Source organism: Leptodactylus fuscus, chromosome 6, assembly GCF_031893055.1.
Source record: "Leptodactylus fuscus isolate aLepFus1 chromosome 6, aLepFus1.hap2, whole genome shotgun sequence".
Classification (NCBI taxonomy): domain Eukaryota; kingdom Metazoa; phylum Chordata; class Amphibia; order Anura; family Leptodactylidae; genus Leptodactylus; species Leptodactylus fuscus.
Window position 1 is genome coordinate 86,130,616 of NC_134270.1, and position 23,446 is coordinate 86,154,061.

The 23,446-nt window shown below is 39.7% G+C and overlaps 1 protein-coding gene across 3 annotated transcripts; it reads right to left on the reverse strand.

Annotated features, from left to right (window-relative positions):
- Positions 1 to 1,000: 1,000 nt before the first annotated feature.
- LOC142208334 (uncharacterized) lies at positions 1,001 to 21,619 on the reverse strand. Of its 3 annotated transcripts, none has more exons than XM_075276774.1 (5): positions 21,518 to 21,619; positions 15,917 to 16,259; positions 11,455 to 11,516; positions 6,299 to 7,148; positions 1,001 to 3,462 (listed from the first exon to the last, which is right to left on the reverse strand). In XM_075276774.1, exons 2-5 carry the CDS (start codon positions 16,239 to 16,241, stop codon positions 1,976 to 1,978), a joined length of 2,724 nt encoding a protein of 907 aa, XP_075132875.1. In that variant the 5' UTR covers positions 16,242 to 16,259; positions 21,518 to 21,619; the 3' UTR covers positions 1,001 to 1,975. The 3 variants fall into 3 exon arrangements, with proteins under 3 accessions (XP_075132875.1, XP_075132873.1, XP_075132874.1); XM_075276772.1 differs by having other exon boundaries at positions 6,299 to 7,151; XM_075276773.1 differs by lacking the exon at positions 21,518 to 21,619 and adding an exon at positions 18,009 to 18,057 and having other exon boundaries at positions 6,299 to 7,151.
- Between the last annotated feature and the right edge of the window lie 1,827 nt (positions 21,620 to 23,446).

Sequence of the window (23,446 nt, forward strand, 5' to 3'; positions counted from 1 at the left end):
CAATTCTTATGGGGCCACCTCACAAACAAAAAAATTAAATATACCCGTGCGAAGCCGGGTCCTCCTCCTAGTATATTATAAAATTAATTCTTGTCTGTCTGTTTGTCTGCTCTCTATGCGAGACCATACGACTGGACCGATCTTCACCAAATTTGGTACACAGATACTTCAGGTGTCCGAGAAGGTTTAAGAGTGAAAACTGTAAAAACAAAGCCCACAAAAAAAGTCGAACAAATGCACTTTTTCTTCAAATCCAACCCATTCTGAATTTTTTTTCTAGCTTCCCAGTACATTGTACAGAATAATAAATGGTAGCAACATGAAGAACAAATTGTCCCGCAAACATTAAGACTTCATATGGCTCTGAGAGCGGAAAATTAAAAGTTATGGGGTTTGGAAGAAAGAGGGAGTCAAAAACGAATATTGTCACTGGCAGGAAGGAGTTAAAACCTTTGATCAGAGGATAGCTGCAGAGAGTTGTTAGGGCTCGTTCACACGTGAGCACAGGGGAGGTTTTTGACAGCGGATTTCGCGTAAAAAACCTCCCCTTACAATGGTGGTCTATGCAGACCGCCAGGCTTCTTTTTTCCGCTAGCAGCGGGCTGCTGCTAGCAGAGAAAAGAAGCGACATGCCCTTTCTTCAGGCGGAAGCCGCGCGGCTTCCGCCCCTGGCAGCACCCTCCTATGTTGGCTCATTCATTTGAGCCGACAGCGGAGGCGAAAGCCGCGACGGCGATGGTCGTGGCAGGTGGGTTTCTCTTGGTTTCTCGCCGCGTCTCTCTTGGTGTCAAAACCCACGCGGGCAGTTCACGTGTGAACTAGCCCTTATAGTAACTATCCAAATGTGGTCTGGTTATAATAATAAATATTATGGTTCATGGATTAGCACGCTTTATATTTTAGCAAAAAGCAATAATATTATTAATAATTGTTGTTCAGAAAATTCTTTATTTTACAAATAAATACAGTGAATACTGTAAAAATTGTCTATGACATGGACTATCAGTTTCAGCATGATGTTGGTGACTTTTCTCTTGTAATGTCCCTTACAAGTCTCTTCCTCTTGCTTGCCGCAGTCTTTTGACGCAGTACCATGGTACATCCATATTGTTCTGTTTATAGAAGTCCAATGTCTGGTCTTTTCAATGGAGTTCCTCCTGAAAAAATAGCTCAAAAAGTGGTCTTTGGTTGGGTAAGGATTTGGTCTGCTTAAAGTGAGGCAGCTTCCACAAAATTTACTGGGAGAAAATCTGGTCCATGAAAAAAATTGGTCTTTAAGTTGGGTGGTCATCTCAAAGAATTGGTCTTCTGGAGAGGCTTCACTGTATGTACAAGATATATCACACCAAAAAGTGTTTTAATTTTTTTTTAAATTAGTGACAGAGATGACTGAATCTTACGAGATTCATTTAAATGAATATTCATGAGGTTTCGCCTTCTGATTCTTCTCAGTGCTATTGCTATTTGGTGCTGTATTATGCTCTGGGGTCTACTCAGACTTGGTGAGTAAAATAACAAATAGTTATACTCAACTTGTCTTACCTCTCCTCGGCATCCCCCAATCCCGTTCCATTTTTGGCTGACGTAATGCGACCCAGGCCCAATCACAGGCATGAGCAGTCACACAGCAGTGGCTGGATGCCCAAGAGAGGTCAAGAAAGATTAGTAAAACTGTTTGCCATTTTTACTCACCTCCTCTGGGCCTCCACTTATTATAATCTCAAATTGGAAGTTTTGTGATCAGGTCAAGTCCAAAACTTTTGGAAAATGGGAAGAATCTGGTTCTATCCAAATCAGTTTGCTCAGTTTGATAATTTCTAAAAGAAAGTTATCAATGCATAGAATGTCCACTGTGCTATATTTCTTCTCTAACTTCAAGTCACCACTAATGGACTTGGAGAAACAGCATAAAACAACGTTTGACTGTTCCTATGACTTCCGACCTCCTCAGGAGGCAGAGACAGATAATCTTGTTTCATAAAACACAGCAGACCTGCGCCTGACTTGTTTGCCATGTAGTCATGTCTCCTTGTTCTGATACACTTTCCAAATTGTTTTGAAGTGCACTTTGTGTGGCTGTAGGCTGCTCTGGTATACTTTGTGGTAGATCTATAATATCTTGCCTTGATCCCAAGGATGAAAGGTTACATTGAGCAATCCTTTCAGGATTAGTACATTCATCAGGCTGCTGTATTTGCACAGTTAATGTGCTTTGCTTTCTCTCCACAGCAGGTTTGTGTACATCTGTCAAGGTTTGAGCTGCTTGCTCACTGTTGTGCACATAGAAATTCTGAGTGTTCCCATTACCAAGTGCATTTGTAGGTGGAGAAACTCTTGCTTCATGTTGTGATGTTTTTTGAATGGCCTTTTTATTTTGAACATCTGGTACCTTTTCACTGGATGATAAATGGGACGCATTATTCATATTATTTACAGTAAGGGAATTGGGAGCCTTTGCTTGCAAATTAGAAAATGAATATTCATCCCGCTCAATTAATCTTTTATTTTGAGAGCTACATTTCTCCTGTATTGAAGATGGCGTTTCTATTTCTGCAGGAATGGTTATACATTGCATGCTATATACAGAATGTGATGACGGATATTCTGTTATGCTGCAATTATTTGCCGTTTGTAAAGTTGGACATTCTATTTGCCCACAAGTTTTTATTGTGTCCATCGAGTTATATGGCTGCAAAAGTAAATGGTTAGTGTTCTGTTCATGAGGACTTGATAACTGATGTAGTTTTCTATCCTGCAATTTCATACTTGAATTAGTATTAAATAGCATTTGCTGCAACTGTTCTGGATCTTTTAGAATGCTCTTGCTGTGATATGGCATCCTCTGGTCAGTAAGAGATCTTGGCATTTCAACAATATCAGTTTCACTTCCTTTGTTATCAGAACCATTTGTTTGTTGTCCCATCACAAATGAAAAACCTGAAGAGTGTAAAATAAGCTGTGATAAACTGGAATCTTGATGTAGATTTTGGGAAGGTTCTTTTTGACTAGTTGCTTTATTCGGGGTTTCATTTATGCATAAATATGATATTTCTGCAATGCCTTTGTTCTTTGACATTTTATGGTTCGTTTGCGCATTTGGAGGTGCATTGCATTGAGATTTTTGCTTAGGCAAAACTTTTCCAACAGATGAAGGCATAGACAGTTTTTCGTTATTCAGAGATTCAGTGCATTTTACATTGAAAGGTGTTTCAACGTATTTCATATTTTGAAGAGTCAATGGTTCCTGTTTTGTTTTCAATAGGTTTGCAATATGTCCTTCCACCTGATCTATTGACTCTTGTTCAGAGGTCAAAATGTGATCATCATGGACAGGGAGTCTTGCAGCCTCTTGTAGTTTATCACTCTGTGTCTTCAAGGGATCTGAAGAATGTGGGTATATCACAACTTCTCTTTCAAAGAGTTTTTTAGTAATCAAAGAACTGGACAGTTTTAGTGCCCCATCTGAAAAATGCAGAAAGAAAAAGATAAACCTTTACTTTTCTTGTACATTAAAATACATTACAGAGATTAATATACTACCACTGACCAGAGGTGTAAAATGAAGTTCCTGGGCCTCAATGAAAAATCTGTATCAGGCCCCTCAACTGTAATGATTTGTATATAGTACTGGTTTCCTCATATTGCCAAGAGAACCCTAAGGCTGAGTGCACACAGGATTTTTTTTGTCCAGAAACTGAGAAGAATATAGGAAGTGAGAAGAAAAGACAACAGGCAAAGCTGCTGAAACAGATGGAAAATACCCTTTAGACTAAAGCCCAATGTTGCAGAAAAAAGCTTTTTTTTGTTGCGTTAGTTTTTTTGTTTAAATGTACATACATCGTGAGCCCCATATAGGGATCACAATGTATATTTTTTCCCTATCAGTATGTCTTTGAAGTATGGGAGGAAATCAAAGCAAACACAGGGAGGACATACAAACTCCTTGCATATGTCGTCCTTGGCAGGATTCAAACCCAGGACTCCAGCGCTGCAAGGCTGCATTGCTAACCACTGAGCCACCGTGCTGCCTCTTGCTGTGGTTTTTTGAGCCAAAGGCAGGAGTGGATTGAGAAAATGGTAAGAAGCTTCCTAGATGTATCCCTTTTCATTTGTAGCCATTCTTGGCTTTGGCTCAAAAAACCGCAATAAAATCTACAACAAAAAAAAGCTGCGTTTCTGCAACGTGGGGCCTCAGCCTTAAGACATTTTCCAATATTAACCGTATAGTTTCCAAAAAGGTGTCTTATGACATCCTACCTCAGGTAAACTTACAAAAAATCAGCTTATCAATGTACTTAAGCCAATAAGTCCCTGACAATAATAGGTCCCAGTTGTCATACCCCCTCAGATTTAAAATTGGCTGTGGATAACCTCTAGTTAGAGAACTAAAGCAACTACTTATAACAATGGTATGACTTATTATGCAGTAGTATTACTTGGTTTCTTTATAAATTTCTGTATTATTCTACAACAATACACTATAGATGTATATTTAGTGGTGTACATAGAATATAAGGGGCCTCAAATCAAATATCAAACTCGGCTATCCATTACAGGGCCAAATACGACACCCGGAGAGAAGGCCTGGTGTTTGTTTCCTTTTTCACCCACTTTCTATGAGTCTTCGGCAATTAACAAAAGTGATAAAAGAAGAGAGAGTCCGATATCCTGGAGCGGTAAGGCTTGGTTCACATCAGCACATGCGCTTCTGTTCGTGGGATCCACTTGGAGACACGTTGGGACACGTTCGGGGGGGTCTACTTGGGGACTGGGTTTCCGTTTGGGGGTCCCCAAGCGGACCTCCTGATCGGAAACCCAATCCGCATAAAAAAGCAGTTACCTTAGGAAACCCGCAAACTCCATAGACTATAATGAGGTCCATGTGGTTTCTGTTCAGTTTCCGCTCGAAAAGCGGAAAAAAAATGCAGAGAAAAGCGGATGCTTACAGCATTTTCTTTCTGCATTTTTCATGTGGAGAGGGGAACGGAATCCACGTATTGAGTGGCAAATGCAGATGTGAATCAAGCGTCAGATATCTATCACAGCAAAGCATTATATACATTTATATTACACAGTAATGCTAAAACATACTGGAATATTGTTATGACAGTGCTAGAAACTTCTTGTTTCCTGTAGCCTGTGTCTGTGCTTGTTTCTCACTCACTGTACTTCTGCTCCCCATATCATACACTTCTATGGAACCTTTACTGTTTGTGAGCACTAACCTTTTTCAATTTGGACATAACAGTTTAGCAGGCAAGTGATAATCGGATAGGAATAGTAGCATTTTCATCTGCTAATATACAGATGTAGCAGAGTTAACCTGATCTTCTATAATTGTATAAACTGCTGCAGTGTGATATATTATCACATAAGACAGCAAAATAAAATGTCATTGAAAATTATTCTCCAAATTACTTTTTATTGGCATTTGTTACATTCTTTGATAAGGTATCACACTGCTGGAGTACAACCAATTGCAGAATTTTGACTTAACTCCGATACATCTGTATATTACAAAGTTTCTTGCATTTACCTGAACTACTCATTTACAAAAAAAATTTCAACAATTATGCTTTAAGACTAAAGCCTCATATAGGGAGTTGCAGCCAGAATGAGCTGCGGAACAGACGGCAGCAGGAACACATTGTGTTTTATTGCTCATTTTACGCATTTACACCAGAATTTTTGAAATTGCACCATTTCTGTTGCGAATATTTTTATGCAATGTGTGAATGGGATTAGCCAGAATCCAATCCACTTTGCAGGTACATTAAAATGCATCACTTTTTTTTTCAAAGCGCTTTTCACAGTCCACAGAGTTTTCCTCTTCGGCTTTTCTGTTCCTATTATACTTAAATGAAAACGCCAGCATTTTCATAAGTATAATTGACATGCTGTGATTTACAAAATCGCCAGTGTTTTAGAAATTGCAGCATTTAGGATAGGATTAGCCAAATTCCCACCCAAATTGCAGGTCCATAATTTTCCGCAGCGCTTCCACCATGCTAAATTGTGGTGTTTAGGGCCCTGGCCTAACAAAGCCTTTCCTTTTTACCAATTCTATGTGCCGTTTCTTAAGCTTGTAAAATTGTAAAAACCAAATAAAATTAGAATTTAAAACAAAACAAAGCCTTTCCTTCGTAAAAGGGAATCCTGCACAGGTTCTTTCCAATTTATAGCAAAGTGGACAAGAACAATCAGGACTGGATTCCCTTCATCCTAGGAAAACATAGCAGCCACATGGCTTAACCCTATGGTATATGTACTAAATATATGCTGTATGCATCACAATTACCTAGATTTCCATTTGAAGCAGTGCGTGAATTATTTTCAGCAGAAACCGGGAATGCACGCATTTGGACCCCTAAACCTTCTGTTCTCAGCACATCCTTTAGTTCCAGCAAGAACTGTTTCATTGTATTGAAACCCTTAAATCTAAGTAACTGTTGAAACATAGATAGATATAATTTTTGTAGTTGGAAAACTGAAATTCCATCTGCATGCTTATTTAGTAGCATCTGAATGTTATTTTTGATAACTGAGGTTGATTGTGTTGACTCTTTAGGTTCTGCTCTAGAGTAAGATAAGGAAACATTGGCAGAATTTATCCTGGTGTCTACATTAAATTTAGTATATTTTGGAGTAAATTGTTGTGCATTATCATTGAACTGGTTCTTGTTTATATTGCTGGCACAGATGGATGCATATGACATATTTGGTTGTATTCCATGTCCAGTTGTTGATACAAATGCCTTGTTTTCTATAGATCTTGGCTTAGCTGAACTGACATTTTGCAAGGATGCCAGATTTCTTTCTGGTTTTGGGTGTGAGCTTTTGGAAATACTTCCTTGACTTATTTGAGAAACATTATTTGTCTTTGCAGCATCTGCTGCAATGGCAACCTTTCTAGATGGTGTTGTATGAACAGAGTTAAAGGTCTCAGATTTAGGGTTTGCAGAAAATTCATGTTTTTTTGTCTTTTTATTTATTCTCGCAGCCTTTTCATTCAACGACAATCCACATTTTCTAGCTTGAGCACTCTTCCTATGAGTTACTACAGTATAGTTGTTTTTGGCAGGTACAGGACATTTAGATTTTGAAGTCTCTTTAAACTCTTTGTCTGTTGCAGAGTTTGTGGTATAAACCTGCTGAGAAATAAAAATATTTTAAGTTGACATACTCATTAAAAAATACAAAGGTATGCAAAATGCAGAGGTAGCAAAGTTTAGCTTGATACATTTTGTTGTAGCTAGAATCATGTGAAGCTAAAAATACTCAACACCTTCTGGTTGTATGGCCTGGTTCATATCTGCATTCGGTATTCTGTTTGGGGAGTCCGCTTGGGGAACCCCCGAATGGACACCTATACGAATTAAAGAAGTGCGACGCCACCTGCAAAACACTAAAATAGAGAAATCGCCTGGTCCAGATGGAATACAGTTCTGAGGGAATTAAGCATGGTCATAGATAGACCCTTGTATCTAATATTTAAGGATTCAGTAATGACTGGGTCTGTTCCACAGGAGTGACGAATAGCAAATGTGGTGGCAATTTTCAAAAAGGGGTGTAAAAGTGAACCTGGAAACTATAGGCCAGTAAGTTTAACGTCTATGGTGGGAAAGATATTTGAGGGCATTCTCAGAGATGCTATCCTGGAGTATCTCAATGTAAATAATCTTATATCACCAAATCAGCATGGGTTTATGAGGAATCGGTCCTGTCAGACTAATCTGATCAGCTTCTATGAGGAGGTCAGTTCAAGACTGGACATGGGTAATGCAGTAGACGTGGTGTACCTGGACTTTTCAAAGGCTTTTGATACTGTTCCACATAAACGGTTGGTATGCAAAATGAGAATGTTGGGACTGGGGGAAAACATATGCATTTGGTTTAGCAACTGGCTCATTGATAGGAAACAGAGGGTACTTGTTAATGGTAAATATTCAGACTGGGCCACAGTCACCAGTGGGGTGCCGCAAGGGCCAGTATTAGGTCCTCTCTTGTTTAATATCTTTATTAATGACCTGGTAGAGGGTTTACAAAGCAGGGTGTCCATATTTGCAGATGATACTAAACTGTGTAAGGTAATCAGTAATGAGGAGGATAGTAGAATATTACAAGGGGATCTAAGGAAACTGGAAGCATGGGTGGAGACTTGGCAAATGAAGTTTAATATTGACAAATGTAAGGTAATGCACTTTGGTCGACGTAATAAAATGTATGACTATGTACATAATAGTAAATTACTGGGTAAGACTGTCAATGAAAAAGACTTAGGGATTTTGGTGGACAGCAAGCTTACCTTTAATGACCAGTGTCAGGCAGCTGCTGCCAAGGCAAATAAAATTATGGGATGCATCAAAAGAGGTCTAGATTATCATGACAAGGACATAGTTATGTCTCTATACAAATCACTGGTACGGCCACACTTAGAATATTGCGCGCAACTTTGGGCCCCGATATATAAGAAAGACATAAGTGAACTTGAAAAAGTGCAAAGACGGGCAACCAAAATGATTAGGGGAATGGGTGGACTGGAGTACAACGATAGATTAACAAACTTGGGGTTATTCAGCTTAGCGAAAAGACGTCTACGGGGAGATCTAATAACAATGTACAAATACATGAGGGGACAATACAAAGAGCTTTCTAAGGATCTTTTAACTCCTAGGCCAGTGACAATGACAAGGGGACACCCTCTACGTCTGGAGGAGAGAAGGTTTCACTAGAAACATAGAAGGGGATTCTTCACAGTAAGAACAGTGAGGCTATGGCACTCTCTGCCCCAGGAAGTGGTGATGGTGGATTCATTAAACAAGTTCAAAGAGGGCCTGGATGCCTTTCTTGAAGAGAAAAATATAACAGGTTATGGACTCTAGATTTTAAGGACACGTTGATCCAGGGTTTTTACACTGACTGCCAGATTTGGAGTCGGGAAGGAATTTTTTTCCCCTGAAATAGGACAATTGGCATGAGCCTCATGGGGTTTTTTGCCTTCCCCTGGATCAACATTGTAGGGATTGTAGGGTTATAGGTTGGACATGATGGAATAATGTCTTTATCCAACCTCATCAACTATGTAACTATGTAAAAAGCAGTTAGTAAAAAAAAACACAGGGACCCCATAGAGTGTAATGGGGTCCATGTGTTTTCCGCATGAATAATGCAAAGAGAAAACTACTGCAAGTCCCCTAGCGGACTCGCCGAACGGAATACCAAACACAGATGTGAACCAGGCCTATGAGTTATGACCCATAAGATACATGAGTTGCATGTAATGTACAATAAAATCACAATTTCAAGTTATTACACAAAATACAACCTCGTCTGATTCTTGGTAAAAGTTAGAAGATCATACAAGCTTGTGGTAATGTCAATCCAAATAAAGTCAAAAATAGAAATATATGTGTAAATCCAAGCATGTGTGGCAGAGTAGAGAGAAATGGAATCCAATTTACACATTAAAATAAAAACACCTCTGAGCTCAGCTAGAGATTAGAGGAACAGTAGCCATGCAGGAGTGTTCCTCCAGATAAACAGAATCCAGGCAAGGCATAAGGAATGTCTCCCAGTTTGATTTGGCTTTTCCACCATTTTTCAGTCGCCACACACCTCCTGATATTAGTACAGGAAAATAGAAGACATAGTTTGGCATAGAGTCAACTATTGCAGCTTTATTATACTTACAAATAGGTTTTCAGTTCAGCCATATCAAACAAAGTTAAAACTATTTAAAAATCCACATGGAGCAGGTGTCTCTTGTATGGGACAGTCCATGCCATAAAAACACGGCCATTATGGACATGCGGTATACTGACGGTCAACAGTTACGGCACGCCACACCACGGACAAAATCTCCGGTGGTGTAATGGGCCGCATAGAAAACAGTGGGTCTGCAAATGGTCCACAATTTAAAACCCGCAATTGCGGACCATTTCCGGTCTTAACCCCTTAGCGACCCTTGACGTAACTGTACGTCATGGGTCGCATGGGGATGTATGGAGCGAGCTCACACGCTGAGCTCGCTCCATACACGGCAGATGCTGGCTGTATAATACAGCCAGGACCTGCCACTAACAGCAGCGGTCGGTGCCTGAGCCGATCGCTGCTGTTAACCCTTTACACACTGCGGTCAAACGTGACCGCAGTGTGTAAACGGCGCCGGCAGCATGGGCGCCGCCATGTTTCGCCGATCGCCGCCCTCCTGAACGTCACAAGAGGGCGGTGATCGGTTGCTATGACAGCCGGAAGCCTATTGAAGGCTTCCAGGCTTGTCTCTGCACTAGATCTATTAGGCGATGCCAGAGGCATCGTCTAATAGAAGTGCTGCGATTTTCCTATTCACTGCAATACTGTAGTATTGCAGTGAATAGTATGAGCGATCAGACTCCCTAGGTTTCAAGGTACCTAAGGGGTCTGATCATAAATGTAACAGAAGAAAAAAAAAAGTTTTTAAAAGTATTAAAAAAATAAAAAAAATATAAAAGTTCAAATCACCCCCCTTTCCCTAGATCAGCTATAAAAGTAATTAAAGAACATTAAACATAAACATATTAGGTATCCCTGCGCTCCAAAATGCCTGAACTATTAGAATATTAAAACATTTATCCCGTACTGCGAACGGCGTAGCGGCAAAAAAAATAAAAACAGCCAAAAAGCGTTTTTTTCAACACTTTGCCTCCTATAAAAAATTGAATAAAAAGTGATCAAACCATCGGATCTTTCCCCAAATGGTATCAATAGAAACGTCATCTTGTCCCGCATAAAAAGACACCACAACCAGCTCCATACATGGAAATATGAAAAAGTTACAGGTGTTAGAACATGATGACACAAATTTTTTTTTCTATTTTGCAAAGTTTATCATTTTTTTAAAAGTATCAAAAAATTTCAAATACTATATAAATTTGGTATCACCGCGTTTGTACTGACACGTAGAACACAGGTAACATGTCATTTGTACCAAACAGTGAATGCTGTAAAAATTAAACCCATAAGAAAATGGCGCAAATGCATTTTTTCTCCAATTGCGCCTCATTCTGAATTTTTTTCCAGCTTCCCAGTACATTGCACAGCATATTGAATGGTGCCATTACAAAGTACAATTTGTCCCGCAAACAATAAGCTATCATGTGACTCTGTGAACTGAAAAATGAAAAAGTTATGGCTCTTGAAATGTGAGGAGGGAAAAACGAAAATGCGAAACCAAAAAATGGCCTGGTCCTTAAGGGGTTAAACTACGGTCGTGTAAGACCAGCCTTATAAGGAAGTATTTCTACAGACAGACTTCCACTGTCAGTGGATTAACCAAAAGAGGCAGAAAAATAGTTATCTTATATTGCAAAATGCCATTCTTTAAGGCCTTGAATATGAATATAGCATACTAAATAGGTTTGTAAATAAGGCTGTAAATATTCAGAGCAGCTTATCTTTCCGAGGTCTCGTATTTACCTTCACATGGTTCAGTTGTAGTGGCATAGGTTGTGCTTGCTCAGTTTTCCTTGCAGCAGGACCTATTAGACACAATTGAATTATTTGTAATCTTTGATTTGAGCTCAAATATATTGAAAAAAAATTGACCATACTTCATTAACTATACATTTTGACATTGTATTGATTTTGCTTTTAAATTGATATTACATAATAAAGTAATAAGCAGCTGTCTTCGCTCATTTAGAATCTTAAAGAATCTAAAAAATGTACTTGACAACATGTAACAAAGAATCTCTGAAGAAATAACAAAAAAAAAAATTGTACGTAATCCATTGAGAATTTTTAATTAGTTTTGACATTGTTCTTTTACTTAGCCATGCTCTTAGTCTCTATACTTGACGTATGCAATATGTTGATGAACCCTTAAAATTACTGTTATCCAAAGAAACGCCAAAGAAATTTAAATTTGGCACACGTTTAGCCTGTAAACTTAAAGGGGCCCTATCAGCAAAATTATGCTAATAGAGCCCCACATATGCATGAATAGCCTTTAAAAAGGCTATTCAGGCACCGTAAATGTTATATTAAACCCCCGTCCCATTTTTAAATAAAAGCATTAAAACATATATGCAAATCTCGCCATTTTACTTAATGGCAGTTCGCGAGTGAGCCTGCGCAATAGCGCTCCGGAGGGAAGCGCTACTACGCAGGCGCAGTATTTGAAGAGAAGAAGCTGGAAGAAGACACGGAACCAGAGGGCGTCACTACTAGAAGACAGAAGAGGCAGGCGTGCCCAAAGCTAACGTCGCATCGTGCATCCCCACCCATGGTGCACGTTCGGTAAGATTTGCATTTATGTTTTAATGCTTTTATTTAAAAAAGGGACGGGGTTTAATATAACATTTACGGTGCCTGAATAGCCTTTTTAAAGGCTATTCACGCATATGGGCTTTTCACGCAATAGGCTTTTTAAAGGCTATTCACGCATATGTGGGGCTCTATTAGCATAATTTTGCTGATAAAGCCCCTTTAAGAAGCAGAGTTGACTACATATATTGCAATAGAACACTGTAGTTGTGTATCATATGACATTAATTATAAAAAAAAATATGTAAATGGAAACATATGATACTATGTCTATTGGGGAATTTAATATGGTTATATAGTATGCATGTCTTGATAATCCGTGCGCCACAGAATCCCATCCACACATTGCGAAATAATAAGCTCAGTGGACATGCTGCAATATCTAAAGCCACAGCATGTCAATTATATCTATGGAAACGTCAGTGGTTTCCCTATAGGTATCAAGGAAACAGAAATAATTTCTGTGAAAAACACTGCAGGAAAAGTTGTGATGCATTGCTGCTATACATGTGAGCATATAATACTGTGTGTGGGGGGGGACACTGTGTGTGCATGTTCTGCACCAATTGCTTGTGGCAGTCATTAATGCGATTGGCCCTCCCTTCTACGGGAATAAAAGACGAGATGTTATTTTTATACCGGGGGTCAAGGATTGCAAATATCCAGTACTGGTTGCTCTCCATTATTTTGACTACGCGCTTGTCACTTGAAAATCACCCCAACATGAAGTCAGCCATGTGTGCCAGAGTGTTACTTGGCATGACTTCGATGCCCCCACCAGAAAGGTCACTCTCCATTTCCTCCTCCTCCCTTTCGCCCCATCCATGCTGCAAGAATGGGACCCATTGAACTTCCCCGGTAGTCTCCTATGTCACAATCATATCATCTGCCACGTCTTCATCCTCCTCCTCCATTAAATGCTGTGAAGCGGACAGCTGTGGAACTACTCTCCTGCTGTGACGGTTCTGCTGCTATCCATGACTCCTCAGTGTGATCTGCGTTATCCGTGATGGCAATGAGGGATTCTCGCATCACACACAAGAGTGGGATTGTTACACTCACTAGTGCGTCATCACAGCTGACCCTCTTAGTGGACTCCTAAAACACTCGTATGATTTCACATAGGTCTCCCATCCATGGTCACTCATGGTTGAGAAACTGAGGGAGCTGACTTTGTGGCACCCTAGGGTTTTGTAGCTGGTATTCCATCAAAGGTCTCTGCTGCTCAACCACTCTGCTCAACATATGATATGTTGAGTTCCAGCGTGTGGGGACGTCGCACAACAGCCGGTGTTCGGGCAGATGTAGGCGTTGCTGGAGTTTTTTGAGGCTAGCAGCAGCTACTGTACACTTGTGAAAGTGGTCGCACAAGCGCCGCACTTTCACCAGTAGTACATTTGGGTATGTCTTTAAAAAATGTTGCACCACTAGGTTAAAGACGTGGGCCAGGCATGGAACATGTTGGAGGCTGGCAAGCTCCAGAGCTGCTACCAGGTTCCTGCCATTATCAGACATGACCATGCCTGGGCCCAGGTGCAGCAGCTCAAACCATATTGCTGTCTCATCGAGGAGGGCCGTCCTTCAATCAAGGAAAGGAGACCTTTCCTTGATTGAAGGACGGTCCTTAATTGTTATTCCTTGACGTCACTTGGCGTATGACCTGCAGCTACCTAGACCTACCAACCTATTCGATGTTTATGCCATCAGGGTTGTTGTATCCTATACAACCCTGCCAGGTGAGCGGCCTAATATTCTGCTTACCTTGAGTCACTGTTCTAAATTACTACACATTGGTCGGCTCGGTGCCTTTTTTCTTTTTTTCTGCTCATCGAGGAGGGCATCCCTCACCCTCGGAGGCAATGTGCTGTCTGTCCCCCAAGCTGATGAGCCTCAGCACGGCCTGCTGACGCCTACCCACGCCAGTGCTGCAACGTTTCAGGCTCGTAGCTGGAGTCAATTTAATGATGGCGGAGAAGGGTGTTGTTTCAGAGGCCCTGCCAGAAATGATAGGCGGGGATATGAGGTACACCGGCCCAGTTTGTGACCCAGTCCCAGCCTCAACTACATTCACCCAGTGTGCCATCAGTGAAATCATCTTCTTTGATATTCCTGCCTAGCAGAATCTAAAACCTAACTAGCCCTCAGCAGATGTCTCTCTCTAACTAAGTGCAAGACGCAAATTAATCGGAGATGATGCTGCCTGTTCGTTTGAATCAGAGGTCACATGTCCTCGGCAGCCAATGGCTTTTTCCTAGTTTTTTCAATTCCTCCATTGTCATAGTTCTTGTCCCACCTCCCCTGCACTGTTATTGGTGCAAAAAAAGCGCCAGGGAAGGTGGGAGGGGAATCGAACTTTAAGTGCATTTGCAACGCGGTGTTCGTATAGAATATTGCGAACAGTGTGATGTTCGATCGAACATGTACTCGATTGAACTCTGTTTGCTCATCTCTAGAGCTTACACTATGAGTAAGGGACACAAATATGTCCCGAAACGCGTAAGCTCTCTCTCATGGTCGTGTGCCCTGAATGGGTGATGTAATATCCCTTTTTTACCTTCTATATGAAGTAAAGGTTATGTTTTATCTATTTGTGGCATGCTGGAATATTTTTTGCATATATTAGTATTTATTGGCTCCCTTGCAGTCTGGAGCAATTTCCAGGTAGCCACACATATTCTCAAACATACATTGTTTCATCAGGTGAAGCAGCTTCTTTTGGTTTTATGTTTGATAGCACACTAAAGTATGCACTAAAAGTAATTAAAACAGAAACTTTCCTATATCATTTTTCAAAGAGGACTTCAATAAGTGTGAATACAATCTAGCACAATTCAAGTTGAAAAAAAAAAAGTAATTCTTTAAGACTCCTTTAAAAATCTGATCTAAGCAGCAGATGCTAATTATCCAAGGGGGTGTCTTCTTTTTGTACATGCTATGATGATTTTTATCACCTGCTTGTTGGATTATGTTTTTGAAGGAATGATTTATGAAAGAATGACTTTTTCACTGGGAGAATTGTATTGGACATAACACTTGTGGCTTTGGAAGAACGAGAAATTAGTGCACACTAAGGGCCATTGTACACCGTCCGTGGGAAACAGTTCATGTGTGGTGGCAAAACCCACATTGAAATGGGCTATCTTTATACATACCTATAAGTCACATTTGTACCAATTGAAAAATGTAAAAATGTCAGTCACCTGCAATCTAGAATCAGCTTGACAGTTCTACTATATTACTTAAATGGTCACTAAATTTTCAGATATTTTGGTTTAATTTAATAGAGCATGTGACTTTAGACCATAATGTAAAGCATTTAATTTAAAAATTTTACTATTTTTGCCTGAAAAATCTCTCTAATGTAGCTGCCCTTCTAATTAACTTGCTGTCCACTCCCTGTTACTAGGGAAATTCCACCCTTAGTAAGAGGCCATTACTCTTCATTAAACCATAAGTTAAAATATCTTTATCATTAAGGAACTATATTTTAATGCATAGTATCTCTCAATGTCAACTGACTTTTAGATGTTGCCTAGTCCTGTGTGTTTTGAAATAAACAACATACAGTATGGTGCTTTACAAATGATTTTCATCAAATAATGTGTATTCATACCTAGGGAAGGTCCAGATGAAGGTATGGGTACACTTGAATACCCTGAGACCTGTTCCTTTGCTTGAGAATTATTCCCAAATGAAACAATTACTTGATGTCTTGAAGGTACTTTGCATCTTATCATATGCTGTCCATTTATGGTTGTTAACTCAATCAAATCGTTCATGTCATTTAATAACTTTCTCAGTGAGGAGTATCCATAGTTGAGCAGGTTAAGGTTATAGCCATGTATCTGACGGAAAAGTCCACCAAATTCAGTAAGAGAAACACCATCTTTTTCACCACATACAACAATCAAAATCTCCGACTTCAGAATTTCATCCATGTCGAAATGTAAAAAATTCTGTGGAAAAAGGCATAGTGCAAGTGAACAGAAAAAAAAAAAGTCATAACAGGTCATTACAAACTTTCATCACTGTAAACATTAAAAAAGGTACTATATGTCAGGTCCAGCCTCACAAACCAATAAGCTATTTAGGGGCATTTAATAGGAGCTGAAACATGGCAATGTGGCCACAAACTGATGAAGCAATCCAGAGATAATCTTTTATGGCTATACATTGGGGGTGGGTCTCATTTGTCAAATTTGCCTGCAGAAAAATTCAAATAATCTGGCTCTTCCCCTTTAGCTGTGATTGACGCATTCATCCTCTGTCTGCATCAAAGTTTCCTGTAACAGGCCTCACCTACACTGGCAGGCTGTTATATATCCATAAACAGAGGATTATCTCTACATCTAAATGACATACATTATTTGAATGTTGTTGTGCCTCTTAAAGGGGTTGGCCACTTTCAGACCAATATTGAGAGACAAATGTTATGGTTTGTATAATAAAAATTGGTACAATTTTCCAATATACTTTCTGTATCTATTCCTCATAGTTTTCTAGATCAATTTAAACATGGGTGGGGCTAAACTTGCCAAGGCACGCTATGCGTGGCACACATTTTGTTCCTTTTTCTGTCCTTTGAAAGTTAGGAGGTATGGTGAGAATATTATTTTCCCTGTAAACGTAGCTGAACATGCAGATCATTTGCTTATAGTTTTATTAGCTCTGGACGAATCACTCCTTCCCCATCAAATTCTATTACAGTATTTTTCTGACTATAAGATGCATCCAACATTTAAAAAGTAAAAACACAGAAAAATATATAATACCAATGAAATATTCCCTGGTGGTACAAAGAGCACAGTGCTGTACACATATACGCATACACAAACACAGTGGATACACACTGCTGTACACACACTCAGCTCTACTACAAACACAATACATGTACAGGTGCACACACAGCTCTGCTGCACAAAGAACAAACACATAGCTCTGACACAAACACAAAGTACTGTACATACATACGCTCAGCTCTGCTACAAACAATACATCTACACACGCACAGACACAGCTCTGCTGCACAAAGAACAAACATACATAGCTCTGTCACACACAAAGTATACACACACCCACACACTCAGCTCTGCTACAAATATAATACCTCTACACACTCACAGACATAGCTCTGCTGCACAAAGTACAAACATACATAGCTCTGACACACACACAAAGTACATACACACACTCAGTTCTGCTACAAACACAATACCTCTACACATGCACAGACATAGCTCTGCTGCACAAAGTACAAACATACACAGCTCTGACACACACTCAGCTCTGCTACAAACACAATACCTTTACACGCACAGACACAGCTCTGCTGCACAAACATACATAGCTCTGACACACACACAAAGTATACACACACACACACTCAGCTCTGCTACAAACATAATACCTCTACACGCATGCACAAACACAGCTCTGCTGCACAAAGTACAAACACACAGAACACTGCTACATACAAGACACACAGTCTGCTACAAACACAATACCTCTACACGCACGCGCGCACACACACAAAGCTCTGCTAGCACAAAGTACAAACACAACATAACTCTGCAACATACAAAGTAAACACACACACCGAGCTCTGCTACACAGAAACACGGTTTCCTCCATAAACTATATTTAGACATCTTCCCACACATATACAGCTCTGCTGCAGATACTCTACATAACCATAGTATACATACAGTACACAGTAGTTTATTATTGAATCGTTGCTTCTGCTGACTACAGCCCCGCCCCTTCTCCCATACATGTGACCGTTCACGTGATGATGCCATAAAAAACATCCTTGATCTTTCCTGCGCATGTGTGTCAGGCCCTGCAGTTTGGAGAGAGATGAGTTTCTTCCTCTCCATGCCAGGTATAGGTTTCGTCTTCTCCTCTCTGCACTGTCCATACAGTTCAGTGCTCAGCTCTCTCAGAGACTGGATAAAGCACTATGGCAGTTCTTTCCCTGATTATATAAAAAGCAGTCCCAGGGACAGAAATGTTTTATAGTCAGAAAGACACAGTAGATAATGTTGGATCAACTGTAAAATATGCCTTATATAGTGTTCTAGGCATAAAAAGTCACTACTTTTGTTCAAATTGGTGGTTTATAGATTTTGCGGATTTTTTTAAAAATTTTTTAATAGACTGGTCATGGGAACCTCCTGATAAGACACAGCGGCATAGCCAGAAAAGACCAGGCCCCATAACAAGCTTTTATCCTCATACAGTTAGTGCCCCCATACTGTAATTTCACTTTTTAGAGGCCCCCAAAAAATATAGTGGTGCCCACAGCATGGCTTTAGTCTGCCAACTATCGGATTACTCCTTCAGGTAATGACTGATATTTACTTACCCAACCTGCTGTTGCCCATAGGCGTCTCAGCCTTTTGTTTTATATTACATCCTCATATTGAACAGCCTCAGGCTGTGACGTCCAGATGCTGTGCAATGTCAGGAAGGAAGCTGAATGTGAAGCGCTGGAGGCCATAAGTAGGAGAGGGATGGGTAAGTGAATATCAGTCATTACAAGCTGGAGTAATCCAATAGGTAAGAACCTATTAAAAAAAAAAAAAAAAAAAGCAGCAGACCAAAAACAACCTCTATGTCTGCTATGACAGAAGTTCCTCCCCTAAGAAGACATTAGCTGTTGTGGAGGAGGAGCTGACCAACATTTCTCTATATGGCCTACTGTTTGGAAGTTGATGTTACCCTGGAATAGCGAATATATATATATATATATATATATATATATATATATATATATATATATATCCAGTTAACCATGGCTTCAATAACTGTGAAATATCAGAAATGAAGATGCTTTTCATTGCTGGTTTGACTTCGAGACCCACTATTAAGCACCCTGATAGCAGTAAAGGATAGCCTACCTAAGATATCTGTGAAGTGAAGAGACTCAGTTATCTGACTTCTTTGGTAAACCTCATATACAGTTTGTTCACGTCTCTCTACTTTCTCATTTTGATTTTCTCTGGATACAATTTGTAAACTCGCCTCCTTCTCCAGCTCGCTATCATGGCATGAAAAATTACCCTTCAACAAATCACACCCTGAAAAACCTATTTCAATTATTTTAGATCTTGATCCCTTCATGTTTCAGCATATATAAGGAAAAGGAATCTGGGGAAAACCTTTTCACCCCAGGAAATCTGATACATTCTATCAACTCCCCCCAAAATATCCAAATGTGTAAGGACACAAGTAAACAGTTATAGAGTTCTCACACAATGGAACACAATGGCATTATTCCTCTGAAATCAGAACAATAGGAGGGGGCAACTTTCTTTCAGGCCCAAAGCCTGATAGGATTAACATCAGATCCCGGAGAGGTGAATAAAACTGTTTATTATGTTCCCTCACCTCCCCTGGGTCTCTGATTATTATACTCGGGGGGGGGGGGGGGGGGGTCTGAAAAGACCCCTGAGTATAATAATAGTTCATGGGTGGGCCATTGTGGGGCATAATAGAGGTTGCAGGTTCCACTGTGGCCCCTGTAACCTCTATTTATGCCCCACAGCGGCCCCCCTGCAACTGTTATTATGCCCCACAGTCTATTGTGCCACTGTAGGGCATAATATAGGCTGCTGATGCCGCTGTGGGGCATAATAAATAATAATATATGGGGGTTGGGCGCGTGAAGAAGTGAGGAGTCAAAGATGTCTGTATTGCAAACTTTACAGAGTCAAGTCACAGCTGGAAGAAGTGGTCATGGCGGTGCAAAGGGAAGAGATGGGAAATGTGGGAAGACGTCTCCAGTAAGTATTACTGCACAAAATATTACTGCATCGTATTCACTGTAATGTTATCACTAGCATCCCCCCTCCCCCTGCTGCCTGAGGCGGACGATCAAAAGATGGGAAGCTGTACTGGGAAGCTGAAGAAAAAATTGGGGTGTAATTGGAGAAAAACTGCATTTGTGCGTCTTTTTAGTTATATTATTTGGGGGAAAGTCTTATGTTTTATGGGAAATGAAATCGTAAAAAAACTTAATTTGGCACTTTTGATTTTTAAAGACCCAATATTACAGCAGATGTTAGGAAGGGGTTAAAAACTTTCTGGAAAAACAAGTGTGATAGCTTGAAAGTGCTTGCATCCTACCTGTGTTTAGTCTTAAAGACCAATTGTTGTTAAAAAGAACATTTCATATCCTTGGGCACATGTGGTTTTATATACCACTAGAAAGCCGACTGAATTCACATTACTATTGCGGCTGGTCATAGACACCCCCCATATATTATTTTTCTTTTTTTTTTTGCTTGACTCAAGTATAAGCTTTTTCAGCACAAGAACTGTGCTGAAAACTCGACTTATACTCGAGTATATATGGTACTTTTAAAATGCTCCGTTTTTGCAACATAGGGCACCAGCCTCAAATATACCTGAAAGATATGAAAGATATTTGTTGTTGAAAATATTACGAAAATGAATTTCACACAACAGTCGATACTTTTTTATGGTGAATTTCTTAAAATAATGGATAAAATGTCTCAGGCTGGGTCCCCAAGTGGTGGTATTTGCCATGGCTTTTTACAGTTACTGGAAAGTGGATGGGATTCTAATGAATTTTAAGTTACGGAAATCACAGCATGTCAATTATACCTACAGAGACGCTGGTGATTTCTCTATATAGGTATAAGTGAAGCAAAAAGTCTGCAGAGGAAAACTCTGTAGACTTTTTGTGAAAAGCGACAAGGGGAAAAGCTACGATGATTTTCTGCTTTTTTTGCTGTGGCCTGCTATGTGGGGCCTTAGCCTCAGTCTTTTTTCATTTGAATATGACAAATATGTGGACAATTTGTAAAAACTCAGAATACAGCTTATTAAGAACACTTTTTTTTTTTTTTTTTTTATATAAGCTCCCCCACCAGATACATTGCTTCCAGTGTCAAAGAGAACTTCTACATCAACCTCTATCAGACCTAATAGCTGCACATGCTATTTACACATTTAAGTTTTCAGATTCTTTTTTTCAATTTCTTTATGACTCACAGCTGGTTTTGGCTTAAAAAAAAAACTGCATCTGAAAACCTCAGCGTTTAAATTAGAGGAAGGAAAAGTGTCTTATTTCCCAGCAGCAGCACGACCTTACTTTTATTAATCATATGATACAGTCAGGGTTTAATTTAATCTCTAATCATAGATTTACAGGTTAAAAGAATTAGAACAAAAAATAAATGCTACTTACATCCTGTATATTCACATACTTCACCCTCTACACAGATTCCTCGGAGAGCAGAGATAGATTGGGTAGTGTTTCTGACAACACCAGTCGTTTCCCTTTATGTATCCTGAGTTTCGTTTCTGCAGTGTTACACAGGACCACGTGCTTTGAGCAGCCAATAGCTGACCTACTTCCTGATACTGTGTCAGCTTGCCTTCCAGCATTTATCTTTTATACAGGTTAGTCTCTCTGGATTGCAGCTATTTCAGTCTAGTCCAACTTTAGACTACTGGTGTTTTCATAAATACAACCTATCAAGAAATGTATCTGAATTTGTATTTTTCAATAAACTGTCACTCTAGGTTTTCTCACATTTGTTATTACAGATGTAATAAAGTTGAAGATGTCATCAACAACACCTCAACTTTGGTGATTGAACATGTACATATACAACAAGGAATTGTATATTTACTATAATTATACAAACAACATAGCAACAGAGGGATATAGAAATAATAACTACATAGTGAAATCCCACATCAATATTCGGGGGTCTAAAAAGGGGGGCGTGTCTGTACTCTTAGCACTATAGAGACAAAAACAACCAAAAAAGAGTACAACAGACACTCAGCATAAATGTCACTGATACTATGACACAAATTCAGTTTAAAATAGTAATATTTATTAATGAACAATAAGTAAAATCACATACAAAAGGGAAAAGGAGGATGCAGTACTCATACACGATGATGGAGTCGGCACAGCCGTGTCCGCATAACTCCCTGTAACAATCTCATAAGAATATAGCATGGAGATTCAACTCTTAGTAAAGTAGTATACATGTGGTACCATACTATGGTCCATAAACAGCATGAAATATACATATACATAGAAATTGTACTAGCAGAGTTGCACAATAACCATGCCAAGGGGTAAGTATGCATGTATACATAAAGTCCTACAGATCATCAAAGTTCATATATAAGATGTAATGTCTTACCCATAATAGTGTACACAGGTAAAGGGAGGGTACAGGACACAGGTGTAAGCGCCGGCTCCTACCCAACGCGCGTTTCGGCACGCCTACCTTTGTCCAGGGGTGGGGCTAAGTGGTGAAGAGTTGTATTTATATATACATGGCAGATTCAATAAGCCAATGCTGGTGTTTCCCCGAGACTCTCCCACTTAAAATCAACAAATCAGCTATCCTTCCTTGACCGCGCATGCTCCAATCACGGCCCACTGAAAGGTCAAGTGATCGGGCCCGAAAGCAAGGCTTGGATGTGAAAGTAAAACCATAGTGACAACCAAGCCTCAACCTGATACGGTCTGACCATGTAAACATGAGCAGTGATGCCGCGGGCATGCGCATCGGAGGGGCAAATAGATATATTATACATAAAAATCTGTGGGAGAGGTCAGAGTGCCCATATTTATTGCAGTGCTGCAACATTAAAAGATAAAACATACATGTGTGATTATATGACTCCACCTATGTAAATAGTGTGGAGTGGGATATGTGTCAATAAAAGCCATAATATGTGCAATAAAGTATAAAGCAGGTACCTACTCAAAAACCTGCGTGGTGTGAACTGTGTATAAGATACAATTCCATAAAAACCGCATTATGTGACACAAATGCAAATCAAATACTTAATAAGAAACCTGTGTAGTGTGAACTGTGTGCAACACAATAATATCAATGAAGGACACTGATAAGGTGAAATTAAAGTGCATGTGCAAATTGTATTGCTATATAAAAGATTATCATATACCCTATACCAGTGATGGCGAACCTTTTTGAGACCGAGTGCCTAAACTGCAACCCAAAACCAAATAAATTATCACGGAGTGCCAACACGGCAATTTAACCTTAAAACTCTGTGGGTCCACAATTGCGGACCCACAAATTACAGTCATGTGACTGGGGCTTTACAGATCTTGTACTGAAAG

Bases quoted from the DNA above. Each gene is read 5' to 3' on its own strand.
- LOC142208334 (XM_075276772.1), bottom strand. From the start codon at position 16,241: ATGGATGAAATTCTGAAGTCGGAGATTTTGATTGTTGTATGTGGTGAA. The intron at 11,517-15,916 runs GTATGAATACAC...TGTGTCTAATAG, and splicing joins TTCATCTGGACCTTCCCTAG to GTCCTGCTGCAAGGAAAACT. The intron at 7,152-11,454 runs GTAAATACGAGA...TTTATTTCTCAG, and splicing joins TACAACTGAACCATGTGAAG to CAGGTTTATACCACAAACTC.